We start from the raw sequence: 26,193 nt of genomic DNA, 5'->3' as shown, positions 1-26,193 counted from the left end.
CAGGCTCCCTGCTGAGCAAAGAGCCTGATGCGGGGCTCGATCCCAGGACCCTGAGATCATGACCTGAGCCGAAGGCAGCGGCTTAACCCACTGAGCCACCCAGGCGCCCCCCTTGCTACTTATTTTTAATGCAAATTGGCTTCATTCTTGGAGCTAGTTTTTATCTGCATTTGGATATACAAATCAAACTTTGTCACCGTGCTCCAAAGAGTGCTATTTAAATGAAATTGAGGATAAAGTTGTCTTTTTATTTATTTTTTATTTATTTATTTATTCACTTATTCATTTATTTAAATTTCTAAAAAAGAGTTATTTATTAGAGAGAGAGCACTCCCCACACATGAGGGGTCCGCAGGCAGGGGCAGAGGGAGAGAGAGAATCTCAGGCAGACTCTCCACCTAGTGTGGGGGGACGGTGGGGGACTCAGTCTCACGACCCTGAGATCATGACCTGAGCCAAAATTAAGAGTTGGAGGCTTAACTACCTGAGCCACCCATGCATCCCCAAACTGATCTTTTTAAAATGAAGACCTTAAAAATGCATATATTTGCAAACCACTCCTTTATTTCATTGTGTTAAAATACCTAAAATGAGACAGAGCTGTAATTATAGCTGCCTTCTATCTGCTCCAAATTGCTTATTGGGTACACATTTTGGTCATCATGAATGTCAGATTTCTGTATCTAAGGATATTCTTGTCTTTTTTTTTTTTTTTTTTTTTTTAGATTTTATTTCTTTCTTTGACAGAGAGCTATAGAGAGAGCACAAGTAGGCAGAGTAGCAGCCAGAGCACAAGTAGGCAGAGAAGCAGGCTCTCAGCTGAGCAGGGAGTCTGCTGCGGGGCTCAGTCCTAGGACCCCAGGATCATGACCTGAGCCAAAGGCAGACGCTTTAACCGACTGAGCCACCCAGGCACCCCTATATTCTTGTCTTTTGAGACATGTTGACATTTTCAGTTGGAGAAAGACAACTATCATATGAACTCCCTGATATGAGGGAGTGGAGATGCAACGTGGGGAGTTTGGGGGGTAGGAAAAGAATAAATGAAACAAGATGGGATCGGGAGGGAGACAAACCATAAGAGACTCTTAATCTCACAAAACAAACTGAGGGTTGCGGGGGGGGGGGGGGGGGCGGGGGCGGGGGTGTAGGGAAAGGGTGGTGGGGTTATGGACATTGGGGAGGTTATGTGCTATGGTGAGTGCTGTGAAGTGTGTAAACCTGGCGATTCACAGACCTGTACCCCTGGGGCTAATAATACATTATATGTTTATAAAAAAAATTTTTTTTTTAATCTTAAAAAAATAGAAGACATGCTGACATTTTGATTTGTGTAGTAAGGTACTTAACCAAATGAAAATGACTCAAGTTCTTTTCCTGTGATGAGGTAAAGGGAAAGACTATTCAGTCAAGAAAACATTTTGGTTTTGACAGAAAACTAGGTGATACCGGTTCAGTTTTTAGTGATATGCCTCATGTGGAATCATTTTTTTTTTCCTCACATAATCTCATTATACATTTTAGAATACATCCGATAATTTAATAAAATTGCTCTGGTGACGGCAAAGATGATAAATTAACTACAGTCAAAGAGTGTGTAAAATTCAAGCAAATCATGACCATCTTAAGCTGTCTTTGTAAGCCAATTAATGCCATTTGCCTGGTAATCACCTATTTTTAATTTGCCTTATTTTAAAGGGAATTGGTAACAAAACGGAAATAAGTGTCAAGGGACAGGAAAGACTTATAATTTCTACACCAAACCAGAGAAATGAAAAGGCGACTCAGAATATATCATCTCCTGAAGCAACATCTGGTCCTGCAGGTGGGTAAGGAATGAAGAGTATGTAGATCCATTTTAAGAGGTCATAGTTCTGTTTTGCTATAACATGGTAACTGTGTTCCTAAGAAACTTTTAGTTATCAAAATCAAATTATATTTTAAAAAATTAAGTTATGAAAGCATTTATTTCAATAGGGAAGAATAGGGGCTACGGAGCTTTATTCATAGTAAGTTATTTTTCTTACAGGAGTTTAAGTTAATAAGAAGGTTCTGTAATTAAAACTTAATTAAAATTAAAGAGTATAGTTATGAAATCTGTACACATCTGAGTAAATGCACCATCTGATTATCTCTCTTTGCATGAAAATGACTTTACTTTTCTAGCTCTATTAACACCTTCTTACCATTTCATTCTTAATCTTTTATTAGAAACTAATTGACAGATGCCCATGCTTTTTTTATTATTTTTAGGCGTAGTAGATGTTAGTAAGTAGGGGACTTAGGGCCTAATTCTCCTTATAATTCTGTTCTCTGATTAACAGATACCACAAATAGAAAATCAACCATATTATTCTTGTTTAAAAGAGAAATGCCTATATTTAGTAAGGTTGTACCTTTGGAATGGTCAAAGTAATTTTTTTTTAGGGACTGACATACTAAGTATCTTATTTTTAACTGAGTTTCTGGTTGGTTTGGTTTATATAACAGTGTTACTGCTTCCTACAGCCATCAAGAAAAGAGTTAGATTGTCAACTGGTTTGGTCATTTAGAATCTTAGTTTAGGAGAAAGGACTTTGTTTCACCTTGTTCTTTTAAAAAATTTTTGGAATCAAATCAAAGGGACCAAATAATTTTCTAGAAGGAATAAAATCTTGAGAATTGAGGTAGTAGCCTTGAATCAGTAGTAACTCAGGCAGAATTGTGACTCAGTGGCACAAAGGGGCAAATAGTTTTGTAAGGGAAACTTTGAGTAAGATTCCTATTATTTTAAGAGCTAAAATAAAAGCAATCATTGTTCAGGAAGGAATTTGGCCTAGCTTTTCTATAAAAAAAAAAAGGTGAAGGAGTGCTATAAGATAGGGAGAGGTGATGGCAGGGGAGATGGGCCATATATTGGATGGGGCATGCAAAACGTTATGCCTTTATCTAAATTTGAATTGGGAAGGGAAGCTGTGTTAAAGTAAGGAGAGAGGAGCAAAGTCCAGAACCAGATTTGCAACTTGTATCATTTCACAATACTGTATAAAAAAATGGAATTACGATGTTAAAGAAATGAGTAAGTGGACTTAAAAGATTTTGCATTAATTAACCATAATTGAAAACATCTGTTCCTTCTTTGAAGATTTAAAGAATTTTTTGGCCTCAGCTCTCCATAGTCAGGTACATCAATTTTGTTATCTTTCTTTAAACTAAACTGTTGTAATTTGTCTGGTTTAAGTGTTATACTTAGCCTAGGGGGATCTCTACTTAAATATCTACATTCTCCTATTTAGGGAGAAAGTAAACTCTTCATATTAGATTGATCTTAAATATTACACTTTTTAAAATTTTTTTATTTTTATTTTTTTAATATTATTTTTTTAAAGATTTTATTTATTTATCTGACAGAGGTTACAAGTAGGCAGAGAGGCAGGCAGAGAGAGAGAGGAGGAAGCAGGCTCCCCGGGGAGCAGAGAACCCTATGTGGGGCTCCATCCCAGGACCCTGGGATTATGACCTGAGCTGAAGGCAGAGGCTTAACCCACTGAGCCACCCAGGCGCCCCTACACTTTTTTTTTTTAAAGATTTTATTTATTTATTTGACAGCGAGAGATCACAAGCAGGCAGAGAGGCAGGCAGAGAGAGAGAGGAGGAAGCAGGCTCCCTGGGGAGCAGAGAGCCCGATGTGGGGCTTGTTCCCAGGACCCTGAGATCATGACCCGAGCCGAAGGCAGATGCTTTAACCCACTGAGCCACCCAAGCGCCCCAGAACATTTTCTTTTCATGTAGTCTTTTCACTGTAAGATTAAAGTTTTGCTATAAATTTATTTTTTTGTAAGTGAAAGGTAAAGTGGAAGGTTCTAATTCTTTATATCTGGAATAAGTGCAATTCCTTCTTTAAGCAGGTGCTATATTTAGGTTGTAAATTAATGAGTGCTCTAAAGCTTTGACATTGGTTTAAATTTGGTTACCAGCTGTGGTTGATGAGCATATTTTGCCTTTTTAAATGACCATTTTGCTTCTTGTAGAAATAACTTCAGTAGTTGAAAAGTGAGAGAAAAGACTTGATCTCCCTTCAGAAACCAGTTGTATCATCATCTCAGTTGGTGTCAACTACTAGACAGAATTCTTGAGCCTTTTCTAGTAAATTTAGGGGGCGCATAGAGTGTGTGGCACTGCTAATTTCTGTGATTTGAAGAATTGTATTTGCTTTTATAATAGATTTCTAAACTATTATCCAGAGATGGTCACCTCCTCTCTCTCGGGACACAAATGCAGTACTTTTTAGTGGTTTTAATATGGTAGATTTTATGTGTTCTTTTGGTAGCTTTCAGAACAATTAAAAGAAGTCATGTTGCTTTATTTTCTATAAGATAGATCAAATAACCATCTCTACTTAATGGAACAGTTATGTTGTCATCCTCAAAACAAGTGAAGCTATTTTGTTTTAAGCATTTCTATTTTCATTTTGCTCTTTCCTGATAGGTGATTGATGATTATACTAAAGTCTGGATTTCTGGGATACTCAGGTGTCTGTGAGGGTAGGATATCTGTTGTCTTAGTGAATGTTTCCATCAGTGTAAGCAGCAGAGTGAGGATGAAGGAAGGAGCCAACACCTTCATTTGTGACTTTTCTGCTAGAAATTAACACAGCTCAGGAACAGTACATTAGTATCAGACTACCTACTTCTTCCCCAAAACAGACATAGTTGGATCCTTTGTTTTGGCTTTGAACTAAGGTGAAGGAAACCATTTACACATAGACAAGAACAATGAAACCACAAAAGATAAAGGTAATGGGGAAGGTTTTATTGAAGTAGCTTCTGCCTGCTTTGATAAGAGCTGTCTCCCCTGGCAAGGTGTGGAAGGGTGATTATTATGTAGGAAGGACCATGCAGGTGGTCCGAGCACTGAAAAGATGGAGAACAGCTGCACCGTAGGCATCATTCCTTCTCAGGATTCCAGAATGAATTGTTCCTGACTTAGCGTTCTTTCCAGTTGTGATCTTCATTCTAAGTTTTATCCTGTCCAGAGTGGGGTCCATGTGAGGGTATTTTCTTTTTTTCTGTTTACTTCCAAAAAAATTTTACTGTTTAAAAAATACTATTAGTTTCTGTTTTACTATTTAACATGAAAAACCTTGCTCACTTGTTTCGGAAAGTTTTTCATGACCTATTATTTCTAAAGCTTAACAAGCCCCTTGGCATCCAAATTAATGATGCGGTTTTGGCCACATCTTTGTGCCCTTTTCCCCTGTTGTTAATAATATACAGTAGCAAAAATTCATATAGGTACACCAAACACCGTTAAACATTTTTACATATAGGGTTAATTTAATTCATTTGTTAAAATGAAAAATATGTAGTACTGATTGAACTTTTAGTGATTTACAGTTGAAAGACCAAAAGTAAAACAAAACAATTATAAAACAAAGTAATGGATAAGAAAAGCAGGGAATTGGATCAAATCTTAACTAAATGAATGTCAAGTCATCCTTAGTTTTTGTTTTTGTTTGTTCCTTTAAATCACCTCTTAGGCTCAGTAGAGAAGAAGCAACAGAGAAGATCGATTAGAACTCGTTCTGAATCAGAGAAATCTACCGAGGTTGTGCCAAAGAAGAAGATCAAAAAGGAGCAGGTTGGCTTCCTACATGTAGAGAGTTAAAACATTGTATTTGTAAATGTTGTGGCTTATATGGTATCTTAAAAGAAAGAGAAACTTTCCCCAAACTGGGTTTCCTTTTTCTGGACTATCTTATGCTTCTGTCCTAGTAAGTTCCAGTGCCCAGTTCTAATACAGCCATCCCTGTGATTCTGCTTCAGGCATTTTCACAGAAAATAGTCAGGCTTCAGGAGATGGGAAGCCAGTGGTTTAAGATTCTTAAAGAATTCCTCACATTTATTTTGAAATTTCTGTTACGAACAAAATGATTTCATGTTTTCATGATTTTTAGTCTCCCCTGTCCTTTTAAATTTTGATTTTTTGTTTAAGCTGCTGGTATGTATTGTTTTTATTTTTTAAACAAATCAAATTAATTTAACTATGAGAATTATATTTAAGACACAGATAATCATAGATGATCTGGTTTTTCTGTTGGTATCACAGATTTTTTGGAATGTTATTTTCCCAGTAGAATGGCACTCACCTGTGATTGAGTTATCAGAAACACCATTTAATAAGTAAAAACCAAAAAAGAGGGACATTTGACTCAAGGGTATTAAACCAGTGTAATCAATGTAGTAATATGCATATTAAATTACCTTTTCAAAGAAAGTTTTAGAAACCATTATTCCGTGAAATTAAACTCACAATAAGAATTTTTCCTAACTTTTTAAAGTGGAAGAATATCCATTTTTTATAGCCCAGACAGCTGCTGTTAAACAAAAAGAATTCTGAATAGTATTAGTTCCAGTAAGCTTTATATTTTTAAAACCACTTTATATGGAAGTGTGGACTTTTCTATTCAAATTATTTCCTTCACAATTTAAACTTCCAAACTTAAAAGGTGATTTTGTGGGTGCTCTATGGTATCTCCAAGCATGTAAAACAATTTTCCCAGGATCATTCAACTAAAATTTAAATAATATCCTAATTTTTCATTCATTTACCATAATTAACTTTCATACTTAGGAAATTATATTCCAAAAAATCTTTCTAAGCTCTTGCAAATCTATAGCATTCATTACCAAAATGAGGTTGTGATTTTTCCAGCTGGTTCCCAAATTCAGTCTGTGACCAGTCAGTTTAAAATTAATTAGCAGAATGAATATAAAAAGTGGGACAAATTGTTAATGCCACTATGTTATAGTTAGTAGTAGAACAATAACAGTGACTGTTTAGAAGATTTTATATTTGTATTACTAATTGTATCTTATAAAAGCGCTTCTGTTGTATGTTTTTTTACCTGTTGTAAAAAAAATAAAAAAATTTTTTAAAAAGCTTAGAACAATCCTTAAATATTTACAAAATGTGTTTCAACATGCATATCTCACCACATCTTAAAGAAACCTAAAATTCAATTCATAGCTAAAACAGGAACTCCTCCAAACAGCATCATTTCTTTAATTCCAATGGTTCAAGCCGCAGATTACCACGTGTTTTACATATACATTGGCAGAATAACTTCTGATCTCGCTCTCCTAATGTAGGATCAAGACACTGTTCATAAGACACTCAAGAAAGTGCTTTTGCAATATCACAAACTTATTTTCTTAAGTTTGTACTAGCAGCAAAAGTATTGAGCTTCCAGCTGTATGGAGCCCTGTAGCACTCTCTACAGAGAGGGTCCTGATTCCCAGCAACTTAGCTGTGAGTGCAGGCGCGGAAGGGTCTTAAAGTGGCGTGAGTTACATTAACCTGAGTATCATAGTAAGTAAAAATTTATCCTAACGTCTTTGGGGTGGGAGGGGTTTATAGCAACATCGGGGCTGGTTGCAGAAACAACCCCTCTCCTGCCTCCCAGACACTGAGGAAAGGATTCCTGTTCTCTTCATATACCAAGGGAATGGTGGGAAAAGTCTTTGCTAGAGAGCATGTGGCTGTGTGTTGTCACTTGGAATTCAGCATAGGCAGCTAGGATTTAAACCCTCCCTGACCTTGAGACAGAGAAACTTTACCCAGAAGATGGGACGGAGTTCAGATTTCAGATACATTAATCATTCATCATTACTTAGATTGATGGAAGTATTGTTTTTTTCTCTCTGTTAATTAAAAGTGAAAAAATTCCTTGTTAATGGTATATTTTTCTATCCAAACAGGTTGAAACAGTTCCTCAGGCTACAGTGAAGACTGGATTACAGAAAGGTGAGTTATTATAATGTTGCCTTGCATTTCCTTGATTAAAACCAATTTTTAAGAATTACTTATTTGTACTTCATGTATTTTTGTTTGTCTCTGTAAATCACTGTTGTTGCTCTTCAGTCCAAAATTTGTGTGAAATTGAAGTATTTCCTGGTGTGTGTGTATGTGTGTGTGTGTGTGTGTGTGTGTGTGTTTTAGAGTTGATCTTATTCTGTACCTCCATGTGTAAAGTCTTACTTGTTTTGGTAAATTGGAGAACACCATGTAGACTTGATACTGTTTCTAACTTTTCTCCATAAGATTCTGGGGTTTCACTGATTTATAAACTAGGGATGTGACGAATCCATTTTTTTTGGTATTCGACTGAATACCGAATAGTAGCTATTAATGTTTGTCAAACATGGACTATGACAAATCAGACAAGACAACCCGATTGAAAAAAATCTTGCCACGTTTATTTTGACAGTGCTGTAAAATCTTTTTTTTTTAATTAAAATGATTTGTAGCATATTTATGGCCATTATTAGATGACCTTATGCAAATCTTATTTGAGATATGCACAAAGTTTAAGAAACCTTAAACTTATATCCGTATTTTCTGTGTGCAATTTGACTACAGTACAAACTCCATAGCATGATTCGTTCGTTTTTGGTGAGATCATTCAAACTGTATTTGATACCTGTAGTTTACTCTGGGCAAATTGCATTATTTAAAAAAAAAAAAAAAAAAAAAAAAACACCAGCCTCTCTGCATTCTCGGGGAGAAGTCTGCAGCGATGGTCTCCGTGGAGATCCTCAGCAGAACTGAACAGCCTCTCGGAGGGAACACTGCTTGGCGGAGCTCCAAGAAAAGACATCGCGATCGCTGCGAGATTAGGAGGCCTGATTGCGTTGTGTTTCCACCATTCCACAGGGTCGGCGGACCGGGGAGTGCAGGGCTCTGTCAGATTCAGTGACAGCTCCGTCTCCGCAGCGATTGAGGAAACTGTGGACTGAGATTCCTGTACAATTTCATCCCAGAAACTCCAGACTTGGAGTCTCCATGCAAGATTTCTTTGTCGGCGGCTCGATAAACAGTTTCTTTGTTTTCAATTTTGATTTCGCCAATCATCATTATTGGCATTTTCCTGCCTGGTTTCTTCTTCAAGACTCTGAACAATTGCTTTAACATTCAGATGATTTTTTTTTTTTTTTTTTTTTTTTTTTTTTTTTTTGGTCTGAGCTGGATGGGTACAGCTTAAATCATGGGTCCAGCCTAAAAACCACCGTTTAACTTACACTGATCAATTTCAACATGGACTGTTTTTGTTTTTTTGTTTTTTGTTTTTAAATAAAGCATCATTAATGCACATCTGCAGGGTTTTGCCAAACAGCCCAAACTGTATACATTACAATCATTAAAAGCTCTTATTTTTTTTAATATTAGTGCCGTTATCATGGAGAACAGCATGACAGCTGTCTTTGGCAGTCTGTCATTTTTCTAGCATTTTCAGAAACTCATCGGAAATGGCGGTACCTGTGTTTTCCCTTCGAAAGCCTCTCAGTACAGCACTCCTGTTCCTCTGTTAAAACTCCTTGTTAATCCAGTGATCTTTTAGGCCAAGGAAATACTTTGTGGTGGTGTTCTGGGTCCACACACCAGCAATGAAGGAGATAGATTTGTGTACTTGTGTTTTTTAATCAGCGTTAACATGGGCAGGCACCCTCATTTATAGATGTAAGGAAACATTCAGTGAAAAAACTTGTAGAATGGGATGTGATAACAAGGTTCCAGTAATCTGAGCAGTCTAAAGAGGCCCACATCCTCCATCACAGAACATGGCTATATTCCAAGTGCTACTCTCACTCAGCCTGTTGCGGATCTCCATGGCCTCAGGAGACTTGTTTCTCCATGGTCTCTTCTGGACTGCACACTTCCACCATAGCTTGCTGGGCTGATCTAGATGTCTGTTTGTTGTATGGAAATTTTGGGGGAAAAAAAAAATCCAAACCACAAACTGTGGGTTGAAATATTAACCGTCTCCTTGGTTCCCTGGTATTCACCGTGCCTGATCTGCACATTTCATCGTGGCTGTTTCTGTATAGCCTATACTGCATTAGCCCAAGAGATTGTTGCTTTGTAACTTTTTGCACTATTGTTTTGGCTGGATTTGTATTACACACAGTTTTAAAAAAAAATTCCACACTATTCTCTGCCTTTTTTTTTTTTTTTTTTCATATTTATTCCTTCCCGCACAAATTCCACATAGAGGCCTCTCATCCAGCTCTTCGTGATTTGGCTGCACTTGAACATTGATTGTCCATTACAACCCTCAGCAATGTGCCTCCTAGATGGCATGACATATGTAGATGTGCTGCAGCACTTGTTAATGGTCACAATAAATGCCACTTCACCAAGGAAGTCTCAGATGAACAATTATGAACATCCAAAATTTATTCGGGGGGCAATAATCAACTGAATGGCAAAATTCGGGGGAAAATGGCACTATCCGTGTACGAATCGAATACAAATCAAAGATTTGTCACATCCCTAATAAAAACAAGATGGAGATGTCTCTGCGACCATATTTGTAAGCTACACAGTGTGTTGGGTTTTATGTCTTCCCCCTCCAAATTGAATGGTTCCTTGGATTGCTCCAAATCAATCGGCTGTCCTGTAGTTTTGAAAGAATTGGTTTTTAGCTTGAAACTTAGGCTCTGTTGACTGAAAATAGCTTTAGAGCAGGAGCACTGAATTAAATGTTTTAATAGAGCGGTTGTAAATTAAATCACTCAATATCAGGAAGGTCAGAAGCTTCTGAAGTTTTGACTCGTGACTTCAGCATTACAAAGAGAGCTGTGCTTTTTCCACACTACAGATGAGTTTGGGGAAAGAAATAATCTCCCACAAACAAAAATGAAAACAACAAACCTTAAGCACTATTTTAGGATTAATTTCGGTATGTTGTATTAAGGTGCCAGCGAGATTTCAGATTCCTGTAAACCTCTAAAGAAAAGGAGTCGCGCCTCAACTGATGTAGAAATGACTAGCTCAGCGTACAGAGACACCTCTGACTCCGATTCCAGAGGACTGAGTGACCTGCAGGTAAGTATGTTCAAGGCTTGGGGCACCTTGCTCTCTTTTGCTTTGCAAGATGTACAAAATGCTTTGCCTGACTTATTTGGGGAGACTGCGGAATTTTTTAAATACTCGGAACGAATCATTTTGGTTATCCTGTAATTTACGAATGTCTTAATTTTGCTGATCTCTTATGTAACAAACATAGTTTCTGTGTTTTTAAATTTCAACTACTGTTTCTCTCAAAACATCAGGCAAATGGTATCCAGGGGTTTTAGAAAGAAAGGAAAAAAAAAGAGGTGTCAAGGTTTATTTGAGCAAATCTTGGTAGGATTTTCATAGCACCTCACTTGAAGGAAATTTTTGTTTCATTTTTCTTACAAAGTGTTATGTTTTCTATGTAGGTAGGCTTTGGAAAGCAAGTAGATAGCCCTTCCGCTACTGCAGATGCAGATGTTTCTGATGTGCAGTCCGTGGATTCAAGTTTGTCAAGAAGAGGCGTTGGAGTCAGTAAGAAGGACACTGTGTGTCAGGTAGGCCAGCGACGGATAGCTTGAAATAATTGCTGTTAACAGTCCGCCAGTAATATACTTATCCTTCAGCTGGAGAGAGTAGTATCTTTCTAAATTACATTACTTTAAAGCTATAGGTAAAAGCCATTTCTGGCTCTTTTCTGCCCACACAAGTGCCAATCTTCATTGTGATACTCAGTTATCAATTAGAGGTAAATGGGGGATATCTGGCTGGCTCAGTCGGTAGAACACGCAACTCTTGATCCTTGGGTTTGTGAGTTCAAGCCCCATGTTGGGTCTAGAGCTTATTTACCAGAAAAGTAAATGGCAGATGATTTATTTTAAAAAACATTTTCCTAAATTTAAGTTGGTATTACCTCTTGTGATATATATTTGCCCTTTTTGAAAAACACTGCTTTGCCCTGTGAAGAAAGGTTCAAGTAGTGCAGATTTCAAAGAAGGAATCATGAAAGATCAAGTATGCCTTTTAAACTTTATACTGTATTGGGTCTGGAAATAGTTATCTAATTCAGTGGTTCTTTTTTTTTTTTAATGTATTAAATATAGGAGTCTTCCTATATTTTTATTATTTTTGTCATGATGAGCACTGGATGATGTATGGAATTGTTGAATCACTATATTATACACCTGAAACCAATATAGCATTGTGTTAACTAAGTGGAATTAAAATTAAAACTTAAAAAAAAAATAAAAACTTCAGTGGTTCTTAAAGTGAGGACCAAGGACCAGCAGCATCAGCATTGTCAGGATACTTGATAGAAATGCAAATTCTTGGGCCCCACTGTAGATCTGCTGAATCAGAAACTGGGAGAGGGACCCAGTAGTCTGAGTCTTAACAGACCCTGCAAGTGATTCTGATACCTGCTAAAGTTTGAGAACTACTGCTTTTTGCCATACTGCAGATCTGTGAAAGCTCTGGTGACTCTCTGATCCCCTGTGAGGGAGACTGCTGCAAACACTTTCACCTGGAGTGCCTGGGATTGGCATCACTCCCTGATGGAAAGTTCATGTGTGTGGAATGTAAAACCGGTAAGTTTACTTAGTTTGATCAATACGAAAAGACAGGTAGGAAGGAATGTGCCATGCCAGCATCCCCCATGACATCTAGTTCTCTTACCACTGTTATGTAGCTCTCATCCCCCACTCCCACAGATATTTCAACAAATTAAGACCATTCAGAGATTGAGATTCCTAAAATCCAAAGAGTAGTTAGCAGTATTACTGTCAAATTCCCTCTTATCAGTGCTTTTATTGTGAATCTATCAAATCATTGAGGTGGATTTGTATCAAAACAACTATGCAAAATATGTAGATTGAATTATTTTTTAGATGGGTTTGTGAGTTTTGTGTTAAATAGATTGGGTTAAAGTCCCTTGACTTTAATATTAAAGACTGGAATAAGCGTCAATCACAATCTATAACCAGGGTTCTATATTTTTATTGGAAAGGTGGAACTATTGGAAGTTGTTTTTTGGACACTGGGGGTTTTGGATTCACTATTTTTTCTTATCTCCCACCTCATACAGACTACTGCTGATCAAAACAATTTGTGGAGAAAGTTTAACACTTTACCCACAGTCAAAAGGCAACGTATAATGAAACAGATTTAAGCCCGGGAAGTAGCTTAACCCCAGATTCTTTACACTTTATTATTGCCTTCTACTGACTTGACTAAGTAGGGTGAAGGTTTTATTTCATATGTCATATATCCTAACACAGATACATACGTACATACACATGGACAAATTAAGCTATAAAACCTGTTTTGAGCATATAACTTGTATTTTCCCCCATATAAAATATTGTTTATTACATTTAGACTGCAGTAAAATTTTTGATCAGTTTGCCAACTGGCAGCCTCAGAGTCAGATTAGCTGCACATTCTTTTATTTGGCCTTCAAAATGTGTTTTCAGTGTGCGAACAAGAATCAGGCACATATTCTTGGTTCCCCACATTCTCTATCATTCCTTTTTCTAAAATACTATCGCTCCAGTCACTTAGGTAATCTGCCTGGCCCCTTTAAGCACTTAAGTTGCAATCTCTCTTATAAACTACTGATAGGAAGGACCATATTTTGTGGTATTAGAATACTCTGAGGGCTTTTCTCCTAACTCTAGAACTCAGCAGAGCAGAATTGTGCCAACAAAGTCTAGATATAATCTACTTTGGCACACATCTATTAGAAAATTTAAAAGAGAAATTTTCTTTAAAAACAATACATAGAGCAAAGTTGGAAGACTTACTTTCTGATTTAAAAATTTGCTACAAAGCAAAAATAATGACAATAATAATTTTTTTTAATTTGAAAAATAAAAATTTACTACAAAGCTACAGTAATTAAAATAATGTGGTATTGGCATGAAGACGGAATAGAATAAGGAGCCCAGAAATAAACATTCACACATTTGGTCAAATGATTTTTTGACAAGGGTGCAAAGACCATTCAGTGGGAAAGGACAGTCTTTTCAACAAATTGTGCTGGGAAAACTGGATATCTATATGCAAAAGAATGAAGTTGAAACTTTACCTAACAACAGTGTATAAAAACTAATTCAAATGGATCAAAGACCAAAACATATGAGCTAAACTATAAAAATCTTAGAAGAAAACATATGGGAAAAACTTCATAACATTGGTTTTGACATTGATTTTCTAGATACAACACCAAAGGCATGGGCAACAAAACAAAAAAAGAAACAAATTGGGCTTTATCAAAATTAAAAATTTTGAACACCATGAACAAACTGAAAAAGCAACCCATAGGGGTGTCTGGGTGGCTCAGTGGGTTAAGCCGCTGCCTTCTGCTCGGGTCATGATCTCAGGGTCCTGGGATCGAGCCCCGCATCGGGTTCTCTGCTTGGCGGGGAGCCTGCTTCCTCCTCTCTCTCTGCCTGCCTCTCTGCCTGCTTGTGATCTCTGTCTGTCAAATAAATAAATAAAATCTTTTAAAAAAAAAAAAAAAAAGCAACCCATAAAATGGGAGAAAGTATTGGCAAATTCCATGTCTGAAAAGGGATTAATGTCCGGAATGTGTAAGGAACTAACGATTCAGCAACAAAAAACCAAACAACCCAATTGGGCAAAGGACTTGGATAGACACTTCTTCAAGGAAGATCTACAAATTGGTCAATAAACACATGAAAAAATGTTCAATACCATTAGTAATCAGGGAGATGCAAATTAAAATCACCTGAGATGGCACTGCAATGGCTATTATTAAAAAAAAAAAAAAAGAAGGAGCGCCTGGGTGGCTCAGTGGGTTAAGCCGCTGCCTTCGGCTCAGGTCATGATCCCAGGTCCTGGGTTCGAGCCCCACATTGGGCTTTCTGCTCAGCAGGGAGCCTGCTTCCTCCTCTCTCTCTGCCTGCCTCTCTGCTTACTTGTGATTTCCCTCTGTCAAATAAATAAATAAAGTCTTTAAAAAAAAAAAAAAAAGAAGAAGAAGAAGAAGGAGTGTTGGTCAGGATATGGAGAAATTGGAATTTTTGTATGCTGTCAGCAGGAAAGTAACATGGTACAACCTCTGTGGAAAAGAGTTTGGCAGTTCCTCAAAAAATTAAAACATAGATTTACTATATGATTCAACAATTCCACTTCTGGGTGTGTACCCAAAAGAACAGAAAGTAGAGACTCAAACAGATATTTGTACACCCATATTCACTGCAGCATTATTCATAATAGCCAAATGGTGGAAATGATCCAAGTGTCCACTGATGAATGAATGGATAGATAAAATGTGGTGTGTACATGCTGTAGAATGTTTTTTAAAATGAAATTCTAATACATGCTATAACATGGATGAGCCTCAAGGAGATGACTGTGGATAAAATAAGGTAGTCACAAAGGACAAATATTATTTGATTGCACTTATATGAGTTACCTAGAGTAGTAAAATTTATAGAGATAGAAAGTAGAGCAGTTTTTACCAAGGCTGTGTTTTTGTTATTGTTTTGTTTTGTTTGTTTGTTTGGAGTTTGGTTTTTTTTTTTTTAATTAGTTTTTACCAGAGAGAAATGGAGAGTTATTGTTTAAATGGGTATAGAAATTCAGGATGGGATGATGAAAAAATCCTGGAGATAGATAGTGGTGATGGTTGCAAAATAGTGAGTATTTAATTCATGGAACTGTACATTCAGACATGGTTAAAATGTTAAATTTTATATTGTACATTTTAAACAACAATTTGAAAGACAATTATTTTTTAATTTTTTAAAAATTGCTTTTGGGGATGCTTTGGTGGCTCAGTCAGTTGAGCATCCCACTCTTGGTTTTGGCTCAGGTCATGGTCTCAGTGTTGTGGGATTGAGACCCACGTAGGGCTTCACACTCAGCTCAAAGTCTGCTTGAGATTCTTTCACTTTCCTTCTTTCCTGCCCTTCCTTGCCATATTGCAGATCCTTGCACTCTCTCTCTCTCATACACACACACACACACTTTCTCTCTGAAATAAATAAACTTAAAAAATTGCTTTCGATTTATTTATTATTACATGAAAATTACTTTGATACTAATTTGTTATTTTTCTAACAGATTAGGAGTAAAAGTTTCAAACCATCGTTTAAGATCATTTAGAAAGTTTTCTTCTGTTTATCAAAAGACAGATCCTTTGCATGTAGAAAATATTATAGGATACATACCTAGTAAGTTCTTATACTATTACTTTTTTTTTTTTAAGATTTATTTATTTATTTATTTATTTGACAGAGATCACAAGTAGGCAGAGAGGCAGGCAGAGAGAGAGGAGGAAGCAGGCTCCCTGCTGAGCAGAGAGCCCGATGCAGGTCTTGATCCCAGGACCCTGAGATTGTGATCTGAGCCGAAGGCAGAGGCTTTAACCCACTGAACCACCCAGGAGCCCCTTATACTATTACTTATTATTGTTTAAAACAAATGTGATTTCTGGAAAGAAAGCACTTTCATTTGACCTTGTGAATAAATGTATAATAATCAAGTTTACTTATTAATTATTATAAATGAAGACCCTGTCCTACTGAGAAGGGAGGATATTAGAAGCACTCATATCCTAGGGCTCTAAACTTAAGTCTTTTTTCTTTTTTTTTTTCTTTTTAAGATTTTATTTATTTATTGGACAGACAGAGATCACAAGTAGAGAAGCAGGCAGAGAGAGAGGAGGAAGCAGGCTCCCTTCTGAGCAGAGAGCCCGATGCGGGGCTCGATTCCAGAACCCTGGGATCATGACCTGAGCTGAAGGCAGAGGCTTTAACCCTCTGAGCCACCCAGGTGCCCCTCTAAACTTAAGTCTTAAAGGGGTTTGATAGTTCAGCTATTAGTATAACAGTGTCACGGGTTATAACAGTTTTTGTTTATATTAGACCTATTTTGATCATTATGCAAATAAAAGCCTTTTTTTTCTTTACATAGGGCAATTTAATCATTTTGGCAAAGTTTAACCTTTAAAATTTTTTAAATTTCTCAAAGTTATTTTAAAAATGATACTATCACTTTCATATATACATACATGTTAATATAAATTTGAAATTATAGATTTGTAACAAGACAACAACCAAAAAAACCTTACCATACTTTATTTACAACAAAGCCAGTTTAAAAGATACATATTTGAACATCAAAATTGTAAGTACTAACTTCAAAGAATTTTTTTTTTTAAGATTTTATTTGTTAGAGCACAAGAGCAGGGTGAAGAGCAGAGGGAGAAGCAGACTCCTGATATGAAGCTCTATCCAGAGACTCCAGGATCATTACCTGAGCCAAAGGCAGATTCTTAACTGTCTGAGCCACCCAGGCGCCCCTTTAAAGAATTTTTATAATTCAGTCAATTTGTAAAGGTCAGGTACTTCCAAAATAAAATCTTTCTGTAAAAAAAACATAAAACTATTTCATTAACAGAAAAAAACTATTCCATTTTTTTCAGATTTTTTATAGCATTATAAGAAAAATGGGCAAAAGACTTGAACACTTTCCAAAAGATGATATCCAAATAGCCAGTAAATAATCACTTAAAATTCTGTACGTAAAATGGACACACAGTGAAAACTCCTATCCTAATAAAAGAGGCAGAAAATTACCCACAGAAAAGACAATTACCTTCAAAGAGTAACAAAAGAAATAACAAAAATGTTACAATTTGCAGTTCTTTGTTTACAACTAAACATTTTTTTCTGTATCTTTATTGAGTCTCTAGTGAATGACCAGTTCATGGTTTGTCTATTTGTGTATTGTGGTAGTAAAGATTTTCCTTGCATTTGTTAGTATTTTAAATTTATTTCTAATTAGGCAAATAGTATATAAATACCATCTTAAGAAAATGTTATAATTATAGTTCAAGCAGGTGTGTGTACACCCACACACACCTACACACACTTATGTAACATTTTTGTGTGTATGGTAACAAAAATGTATTAATTGTTCTGCAGCTTGCTTTTTCACTATCTTGGAGCTCTTTTTATGTCAATACAAATATGTTCTATTTAATTTACTACATAGTGTTCCATAGTATGCATATATTACAGTTCTATGCATATATTACTATTCTCCTATTGAAGGACATTCGAGTTGCTTTCAGTTCTTTGCACTTACAAACAGTGCTTCAGTCAACTTGCTTTTACATGTACAAGTCTTCCCCGACATAGACAGCAAAAACAGAACTTGTAGGTCACAGAAAGTGAATGTACAATTGATGGATACTGCCCTGTAGCCTTATAAGGTAGTTCCTTCCAACCTGAACTCCTACTAGCAATATATCAGAGCACCTGTTTCCTGTACTCCATCCACAGTTTGTATCATCAAACACTTTTTTCTTGTTTGATGAATTTTTAAAATGTTACTTGGATTTAATTAACATTTATCTGATTACTAGTGAAGTTGAGGGTTTTTTTTTTTTCACGTGTTTATTGGCTGTTTGTCTTCTGCTTTCTGTAAACTGCCTCTTCATATTCTGCCCACTTTATTTATTTATTTATTTAGTCAGTCAGTCAGTCAGTCAGTCATTTTTAAGTAAGCCCTCTGGCTCAATGTGGGGCTTGAACTCACCACCCAAGATCAAGAGTCACATGCTATACTGTCTGAGCCAGCGAGGCACTCCTGCCCACTTTTTTATTAGGCTGTTCTGTTTCTATATTGATTCATAGTTCTGTATAAATCTTGTTCAGGTACCTTTGCTTATTTGTTGCATATATTTTCTCCGTATGTGATGTATTTTTCCACATCTGCCCTGTTTCTTCTTTTTTTTACCTGTTCTATTCTAATTGACATTATTTCTAGCTTTGAATGTTTGGCAGATTGTAGAACCTTCTGAGCTTAAAGTTTTCTTTGTAGGAAGGCTTTTAATTATAGGTTCAATTTTTAAATAATTTATAAAACTATTCATGGGTGTTGGTAATTATGCATTTTTAAGAATCTGTCCGTTCATGTAAATTTTCAAATTTATTGATAAAAATGTAGTGATATCCTTTTGTTTTTTTAATAGTTGTAGGATTTGTAGTGATGTATCATTTCTCATATTGTTAATATTGGTGCCTTTTCTCCCTTTATTAGTCACTCTTGCCAGAGATATCAGTTTTATTAATCTTTTTCAAAAAACAATTGTTGGGTTTTTTAATCCTTCCCAATGTATATTAATTTCACTTCATTCTTGAAGAGTGCTTTTACTGGATATAAAATGCTGGCTTAGTAACAGTTTTCTTTCAGCCCTTTAGAGATAATGTCCCATTGTTTTCTGACTTCCATTTTTCCCTTGCTATCAGCTCTCAGTCTTATTGTTGCTTCTTAGAAGGTCATTCATTGTCTTTTCTGTGGGTATTATTAATATTTGTTTTAATAAATAAATTTTATTTTTCTTTGTTCTCTTTGTTCTTGATTTATCACAGTTTGAATAAGATGTGCAGTTGTGATTTTCTGTTTTACATTAGGATTATGAGTTTTCGTTTTATGTCTTTTTTACATATGGAAATTATAAGTGACTAATGGAATCTGTCTTGTCTTTGGTAATTTCTTTTATTTATTCTTGGTTGGGAAGACCTTCCCACTCTCACCTCCCATATGTTGAAAAATTCTGTTCTGGGTTTTCTATGGATTAATTTTATTATCGAGTGAGAAGTGAAGATCTAATTTTTTTTTTTTTTAGTGCCTTATCTCCAAATTGATGAACAGTTATTCTAGCAAATCAGTTATTCTAGCAAATCAATTATTCTAGCCAAATTTATTAAATAACCCTTGAAGCATTCCATGCTCATGGATTAGAAGAAAGAACATTGTTAAAATTTCTGTACCCCCGAAAACAATCTATACATTTAATGCAGTCCCTGTCAGAATACCACCAGGATTTTTCTCAGTGCTGGAACAAGCAGTCCTAAAATTTGTATGGAACCACAAAAGACCTAAATAGCCAAAGCAATCCTGAAAGCCTCACAATTCTGGACTTCAAGCTATATTACAAAGCTGTGGTCATCAGAACAGTATGGTACTGGCACAAAAACAGACACATAGATCAGTGGGCAGAATAGAGAACCCAGACATGGACCCACAAACTGTATGGTCAACTAATCTTCAATAAAGCAGTTAAGAGTATCCAATAGAAAAAAGACAGTCTCTTCAACGAATGGTGTTGGGCAGACTGGACAGCCACATGCAAAAGAATGAAACTGGACCGCTTCATACATCATACACAAAAATAAATTCAAAATTGATGAAAGACTTAAGTGTGAGACAGGAAACCATAGAAATCCTAAAGGAAAACACAGGTAGAAACCTCTTTGAACACAGCCTTAGTGACTTCTTATAGGACATGTTGCCATAGGCAAGGGAAACAAAAGCAAAAATGAGCTATTGGGACTTTATCAAGATAAAGATCTTTTGCACAGTGAAGGAAACAATCAACAAAACTAAAAAGCAGCCTATTATTAAATAGGAGAAGATATTTTCAAATGATATAGCTGATAGAAGGTTAGTATCCAAAATCTATAAAGAACTTCTCAAACTCACACCCAAAACAAATAATCCATTTAATAAATGGGCAGAAGACATGAATAGACACTTTTCCAAAGAATACATCCAGATGGCTAACAGACACATGAAAAGATGTTCAACATCACTCATCATCAGGGAAATACAAATCAAAACCACTATGAGATACCACCTGGCTGAAATTAATAACACAAGACACAACAGATGTTGGCAAGGATGCAGAGAAAGGGTAACCCTCTTGTTAGGATGCAAACTGGTGCAGCCACTCTGGAGAACAGTTTGGAGGTTCCTAACAAAGTTAAAACTAGAACCACTCTATGATCCAGCAATTGTACTACTAAGTATTTACCCAAAGGATACAAAAATACAGATTTGAAGGGATACATGCACCCAGTGTGTACAGCAGCATTTTCAACAATAGCCCAACTATGGAGAGAGCCCAAATGTCCATCAACTGATGAGTGGATAAAGAAGATGTGGGTGTGTGTGTGTGTAAAATGGAATATTATTCAGCTATCAAAAAGAATGAAATCTGGCCATTTGCAAGGATGTGGATGGAGGTAGAGGGTATTATGGTACGTGAAATAAGTCAGAGAAAGACAAATACTGTCACTCGTGAGGAATTTAAGTAAGAAAACAGATAAACATATGGGAAGGGGAGAACTAAAAAGAGAGAGGGAAACAAGCCATAAATGACTCTTAACTATAGAGAATAAACTGCTGGGTGATGGAGAGAGGTGGTGGGGAATAGGCTAGATGGGTGATGGGTATTAAAGAGGGCACTTTTTATAATGAGCACTGGGTGTTGCATGTAAGTGATGAATCACTGAATTCTCCAGAAACCAGTATTGCACTGTAAATTAACTAAAATTCAAAAATGAATTAAAATAAATAACCTTTTAACTTAGCGACTTATTTTTCAATACCTTTTTTTTGTATGTGAAATTCTTACACATAATAGTACCGTCTCTTTGGGGAGTAGCTCTTTGATGTCATTTGCTGCTTCTATTTAAAAAGAATACACTTTATTTAATCTGTGTTTTCTCAACCAATTTTTCAGGACAGCACCCTTGTTTTTCATGTAAAGTGTCTGGTACAGATGTGAAGCGTTGTTCTGTTGCCGCTTGTGGGAAATTTTATCATGAAGCCTGTGTCCGCAAATTCCCCACTGCCATCTTCGAATCAAAAGGGTTCCGCTGTCCTCAGCACTGCTGCTCTGCCTGTTCCATGGAGAAAGATATCTACAAAGCAAGTAAAGGTAAAACAGAGTTAAAAAGGGGGACTAAGGTTTTTTTTCAAGTGCAGTAGCTAATAATAAGCACATCATTTTGAAGAGTATTAGGTAATTATCCATCTCTGCATCTGTAGATATGACCGCTCAGCCACAATAGCACGGTAAGTAGAGATTAGGTTCTAATTCAGATCATGAGAAGAAAATTCCATACATTCAAAGTTACCCTTGAAAATTTCTTTCACAGGTGATACTGAGACCACCATCTCTCCAGCCCTGGAGCAAACAAGTTTTTCTTTGAGTGATCTCTCAATGGGTCCTGCGTTTAGGGTCCTGCATAGGAATAACAGAGCCACATGTATGGAGAAAAATATTATCTTACCATAACAGTATCATCACACGGAACCCAAAAGAGCCCAAATCCAAAAAGCTCATTTATAGCCAGCTGATTCCTAATTATGTAGATTTTGTTTTTTTCTGGTTTGTCTTTAAACAGGTCGCATGATGCGGTGTTTGAGATGTCCAGTAGCCTATCACTCTGGAGATGCTTGCATTGCTGCTGGCAGCGTATTTGTGTCCTCCTGCGTGCTCATCTGTAGTAATCATTCCAAACGGAGCAGCAGTTCTTCCTCTGCCATAAATGTAGGCTTTTGTTTCGTTTGTGCGAGAGGTGAGTGTCAGTCCTTTCCCCTTCTTTCTTTGAGTCCATTGGCATATTTCTCCATCAAACTAGACTTTCAGTAATATCCCTGACAGAGTAACACTTTTCAGTAGTCCCTTTTGTAACATTAAACGTTCAAATTGTTAGAACATTAATTCTTCTCTAAACTAATGTCTGCATTTTTTGAATAATTTAGAATTACAGATAAACTCTTAGTGTTTCTGTATGGAGCATCAAAAGATTAATCTATTCCCTTCTGCAAACAATTCTATTCAAAGGAGACTCTTTCCATGTCATATTCTTTAATCCAGAGTTTTTGCCTGATTGAGATTTCACTTGGAAGGCAAGAGGAGCACATTTATTTTTTAATTGTTTATGTTGTATTTTATCATATTTTGGTCTGGCATTGAGGAAGGCCTGATGGGATACAGCCAAGACAGCATATGTGGCGGTGGTAGCTAAGAGCCAGCAACACAAGCTTTCTTACTTGCCACCTGTTGATATTTAAGTATGCCAAGAGACTGACCAAGTAAGAGCAATATTGTGTCCTTGAGGGGGTCAGTGAACTTGAGTTTGTGAAAAATATAAAATAGAATTTCTTTAGTTGAATATATTACAGAATATTCAGTTTTACAGAGTATCTCAGCTGTATTATAATAAAACAACTTCTAGTATTTATTAAACATTTTAGAAATTAATGAATATCCCCTAATGCAGTTTGGTTTGTTTTTGGTTTTGGTTGTTTGTTTTTTTAAATACAAGTGCCACGTTTTCTGAACGTACCCTAGTGGTGAAATAATTGAAAGGACTTCAAGGTGTATCAAGCTTATTAAATTATATTTAGACTAAACTGAAGATGAGGTGTTTGGTTTGGTTTTGGTTTTATTTGGTTTTGTTTGTTTTTTTGGCTTTAGGAGATAGTTCTTTTAATTTGGTGAAAGTACTCTAAAGTATTTTAAAATAGAATTTAGGTAGTGTGACAGATCTTGAGTTGTTTTGGTTTTGTGTCTTTTGTTTAAAAAAAAAAAAATAGCCAGAGGAGGTTGGTAGTAAAAGATTAAGTAAGTGGCAGCCCTTCTGGCAGCCAGCTGAGTCCATTGTATGTACAGCCTTCAGTTTGCCTTCAGTTTGTGGTGAGCACTTGGGGGCTGTCTCCCATTAGAGAGGGAACATTGTGTCTTTCTTTAGCAGAGCCAGAACAGCTGTATTCTGCTCTGAAACCTGGCTGTTACCTGGAGGAGTAGGTCTGAAATGTTTTGTGCCACATTATAATAGGTGGCAGAAAGGATTCAAAATCATCCAAAGAAATAAAAAGTCACCCCTGATGTCTTTACGGTCTCCCCATGCCCAAGAAAGTAATGGTAGTTTGGAAATAGTGAGTTATCAACTGAATGACTAGCTTTAGAGACTTTACACAGATGAGTGTCAATGATAACATGAAGTCTGTTATCGCCTTGTAAACGTTTTATTCTTTGTTGCTGGGCACTTAATATTACTTGCTTTTACTAGGGCTCATGCTAGAGAGTGTGTAACTGAGCCAACATTTTATTTTATTAAATTTATATATTTGAGAGAGAGCAACAGCAAGAGAGTGAGAGAGAGTGTGCAGGGTGGGGAGGCAGAGGGAGAAGCAGGCTCTCCAAGCAGGGAGCCAGATGTGGGGCTCGATCCCAGGGCAGCCACTTAACTGACTGGGCTACCTAGGCACCCCTAAGCCAACATTTTAAGTGTCAACTTTATAATTATCATGTTGGCTTACTTGGAGTATGTTCTGAATCAAGTACCATCAGTATATTAACTTCTTTCTTTTCATTCAACAATTGAGAAACATTTAAAACCGGTATTTTCAATTAAAGATAGGCAGAAAAATGGCCCTTTGTCAAGGAGCCTAGTTTTGTAGAGACTAACCATTATAAGTTTAGCTTAAATGCCATGATTAAAAGCTTGAAGTAATGCAAATGAGGGGAAAACTCATGTTTTACAGGATCTGTATTTGTATCTTACCAATTTGACAGATATCTGAAAGATATACTGTATTTAAATGCCTATGTAATCAAGATTATTTAATTCTCAAATATTTTAACTATGAAACTTTGTACAGTAAAGAGAAACTTTCATTTTCCTTTCCAGCAGTTTATAGAAATTTATTCTAAATAGATCAGATGTTGGGATTTGAGAAGGCTAAGTCAACAGTTTTTACAAGTAAATAATATGTGTTCTCTCGTCAGTTTTTACAGAGGTCTCCTTAAAAAAAAAAAAGAGACCTGATTGTACTAAATCCACACATATAAAAGGAGGCTTTAATTGTGTATGTTTTGGTATTAGAAAACTTTGTTTTGCTTTTTTTCTTGCCTTATGTGGAGTTTTGCCCTCCTCACAAAGGAATTTTCTTAGTTCATGGTTATTGGTTGTTTAAAATCATTCAGCTAATTCTTAAGGACTGAATAAATATCTAGAAATGTTTTTAGAAATGTTTCAAGGTTCAGAGGAACACTGCCGTAGAAGAATGTTCAGTCATATTTCAGTGTAGTGTACATACATCCTTTAGGGATTCTTTCCAATCTGGGCAGGTGGGGGATGGTGGCAGTGGTGGGTGTTGTAAAATCCAGTTACTTAACATTTTCTCCCTTTCTTTGTAATAGTAATTTATAATGGAGAAGGTAGATTAGGGCTTTCTTTTCATTTTAATAAATACTAACAATTTTCTGGTATCTGTAAATCGAACTCTACTGGATATGCAATCCGACTGAACTGTCACAGTTGCCTTAAGGAGTTATTTCCCCATTTTATGTGAATGAGAACACTGAAGCACAGATTACATCATTTACCTGAAGGTCGCAGAAGTTTAAATAGAGGGACTAACATTTGCACCCTGTCTTTCTCATTTCAGTCCCACTGTTTTTTACACTACACTGCTTCTCTCTATTAAATGCATAAAATTCATTTGACATTATATAACCTTTTTTTAGAAGACTTTTATGCTATTACCCATTAGCAATTTTAAGTTCCATTCTGTCCTCCAGGTCGGAGATGTTTCTTAAATCTTTCTCAGTGTAGGGTAGCACCCATGGCAAAAAGTAAATGGTAACCCCTTGAAAAACAAAACTCTTACCTCTTCTCAAAATGATCTCTATAAAACTGCTGTCATGATCTGTATTGTGAAGTCCAGATCACTGTAAACTGTCTAATCACGAAACAGAAATGTTCCCTGGTCTCACTTCCCTAGGTTTAGGAGTGGCCTATAATGAACTCAGCAAAGGGTAAGTGGATGGGAGGGAGAGAAGTGGGTGTCACAAGTGGGTTAGAGCAGATCTTCTATTTCCCTCCACATAGGATAGCTGGATTGGTAGATCAGAAGAACTGTCTTAATAAACCCTTGGGTTGGTTATCACTTTATATCATGGCAGGGAAAAAGTGTAAATGGTTTGCGTTACCTTAGTGAAGTTCAACAAATTGTGGCTCCTTTAGAATCATGTATCATGCTGATAGAGAACAGCTTCATTACCTGGCAGAGAAAGCTAGAATTTATTTGAGATTAGATAGGACTAGAGAACAGGAGAGACTCAATTCTGCCTTTTGGTATTACTTGATACGTTGAAGGTGGATCCGTGTCTCTACCATGTTATGTAAATAACTCTTATTTGCTATTAGGTGATATGTCATTTTATTTCTTTGGATTGTCATCATAGTACTTGTAAATATTAAGGAATGTAGCTTTGTCTTCCATAGGGGGTTTTAAGTATGACGTCAGATGCAGTTTATATCTCCAAATTAACTTGCAGTTTTCTTCTGGGTGTGTAGGTTTTTAAGGGATAAGGCACTGAGTAGCTCAAACTCCCTTAAACAATTCTGGCAACACTCTTCCGTTAGATCTTTCTTTTTCTTCATATTCTCTTTCCCCCACCCCCAACTTTTAGCACAGCTACGTAATAGGTGTTGGTTTATTTTTTTTCCCTCATGGAATCATGGGTAGTTTCATTGCAGC

The 26,193-nt window shown here is 36.3% G+C and overlaps 1 protein-coding gene across 5 annotated transcripts in view; it reads left to right on the top strand.

Annotated features, from left to right (window-relative positions):
• NSD3 (nuclear receptor binding SET domain protein 3) overlaps positions 1-26,193 on the top strand; it is a 126,702-nt gene that overhangs the window by 71,397 nt on the left and 29,112 nt on the right. For 4 of the 5 annotated variants that reach the window (XM_047717103.1, XM_047717105.1, XM_047717104.1 and 1 more), the window contains exons 7-14: positions 1,699-1,825; positions 5,519-5,619; positions 7,740-7,785; positions 10,736-10,866; positions 11,244-11,372; positions 12,275-12,401; positions 21,377-21,574; positions 22,044-22,217. In XM_047717103.1, coding sequence (XP_047573059.1) covers positions 1,699-1,825; positions 5,519-5,619; positions 7,740-7,785; positions 10,736-10,866; positions 11,244-11,372; positions 12,275-12,401; positions 21,377-21,574; positions 22,044-22,217 — 1,033 coding nt within the window. Of the gene's footprint in view, positions 1-1,698; positions 1,826-5,518; positions 5,620-7,739; positions 7,786-8,694; positions 10,337-10,735; positions 10,867-11,243; positions 11,373-12,274; positions 12,402-21,376; positions 21,575-22,043; positions 22,218-26,193 lie in introns of those variants that run through there. The other variant, XM_047717106.1, reaches the window with a different exon arrangement.

This window comes from Lutra lutra, chromosome 2 (genome assembly GCF_902655055.1).
Source record: "Lutra lutra chromosome 2, mLutLut1.2, whole genome shotgun sequence".
Taxonomy (NCBI): domain Eukaryota; kingdom Metazoa; phylum Chordata; class Mammalia; order Carnivora; family Mustelidae; genus Lutra; species Lutra lutra.
This window is presented reverse-complemented; position numbering and strand designations above follow the sequence as displayed.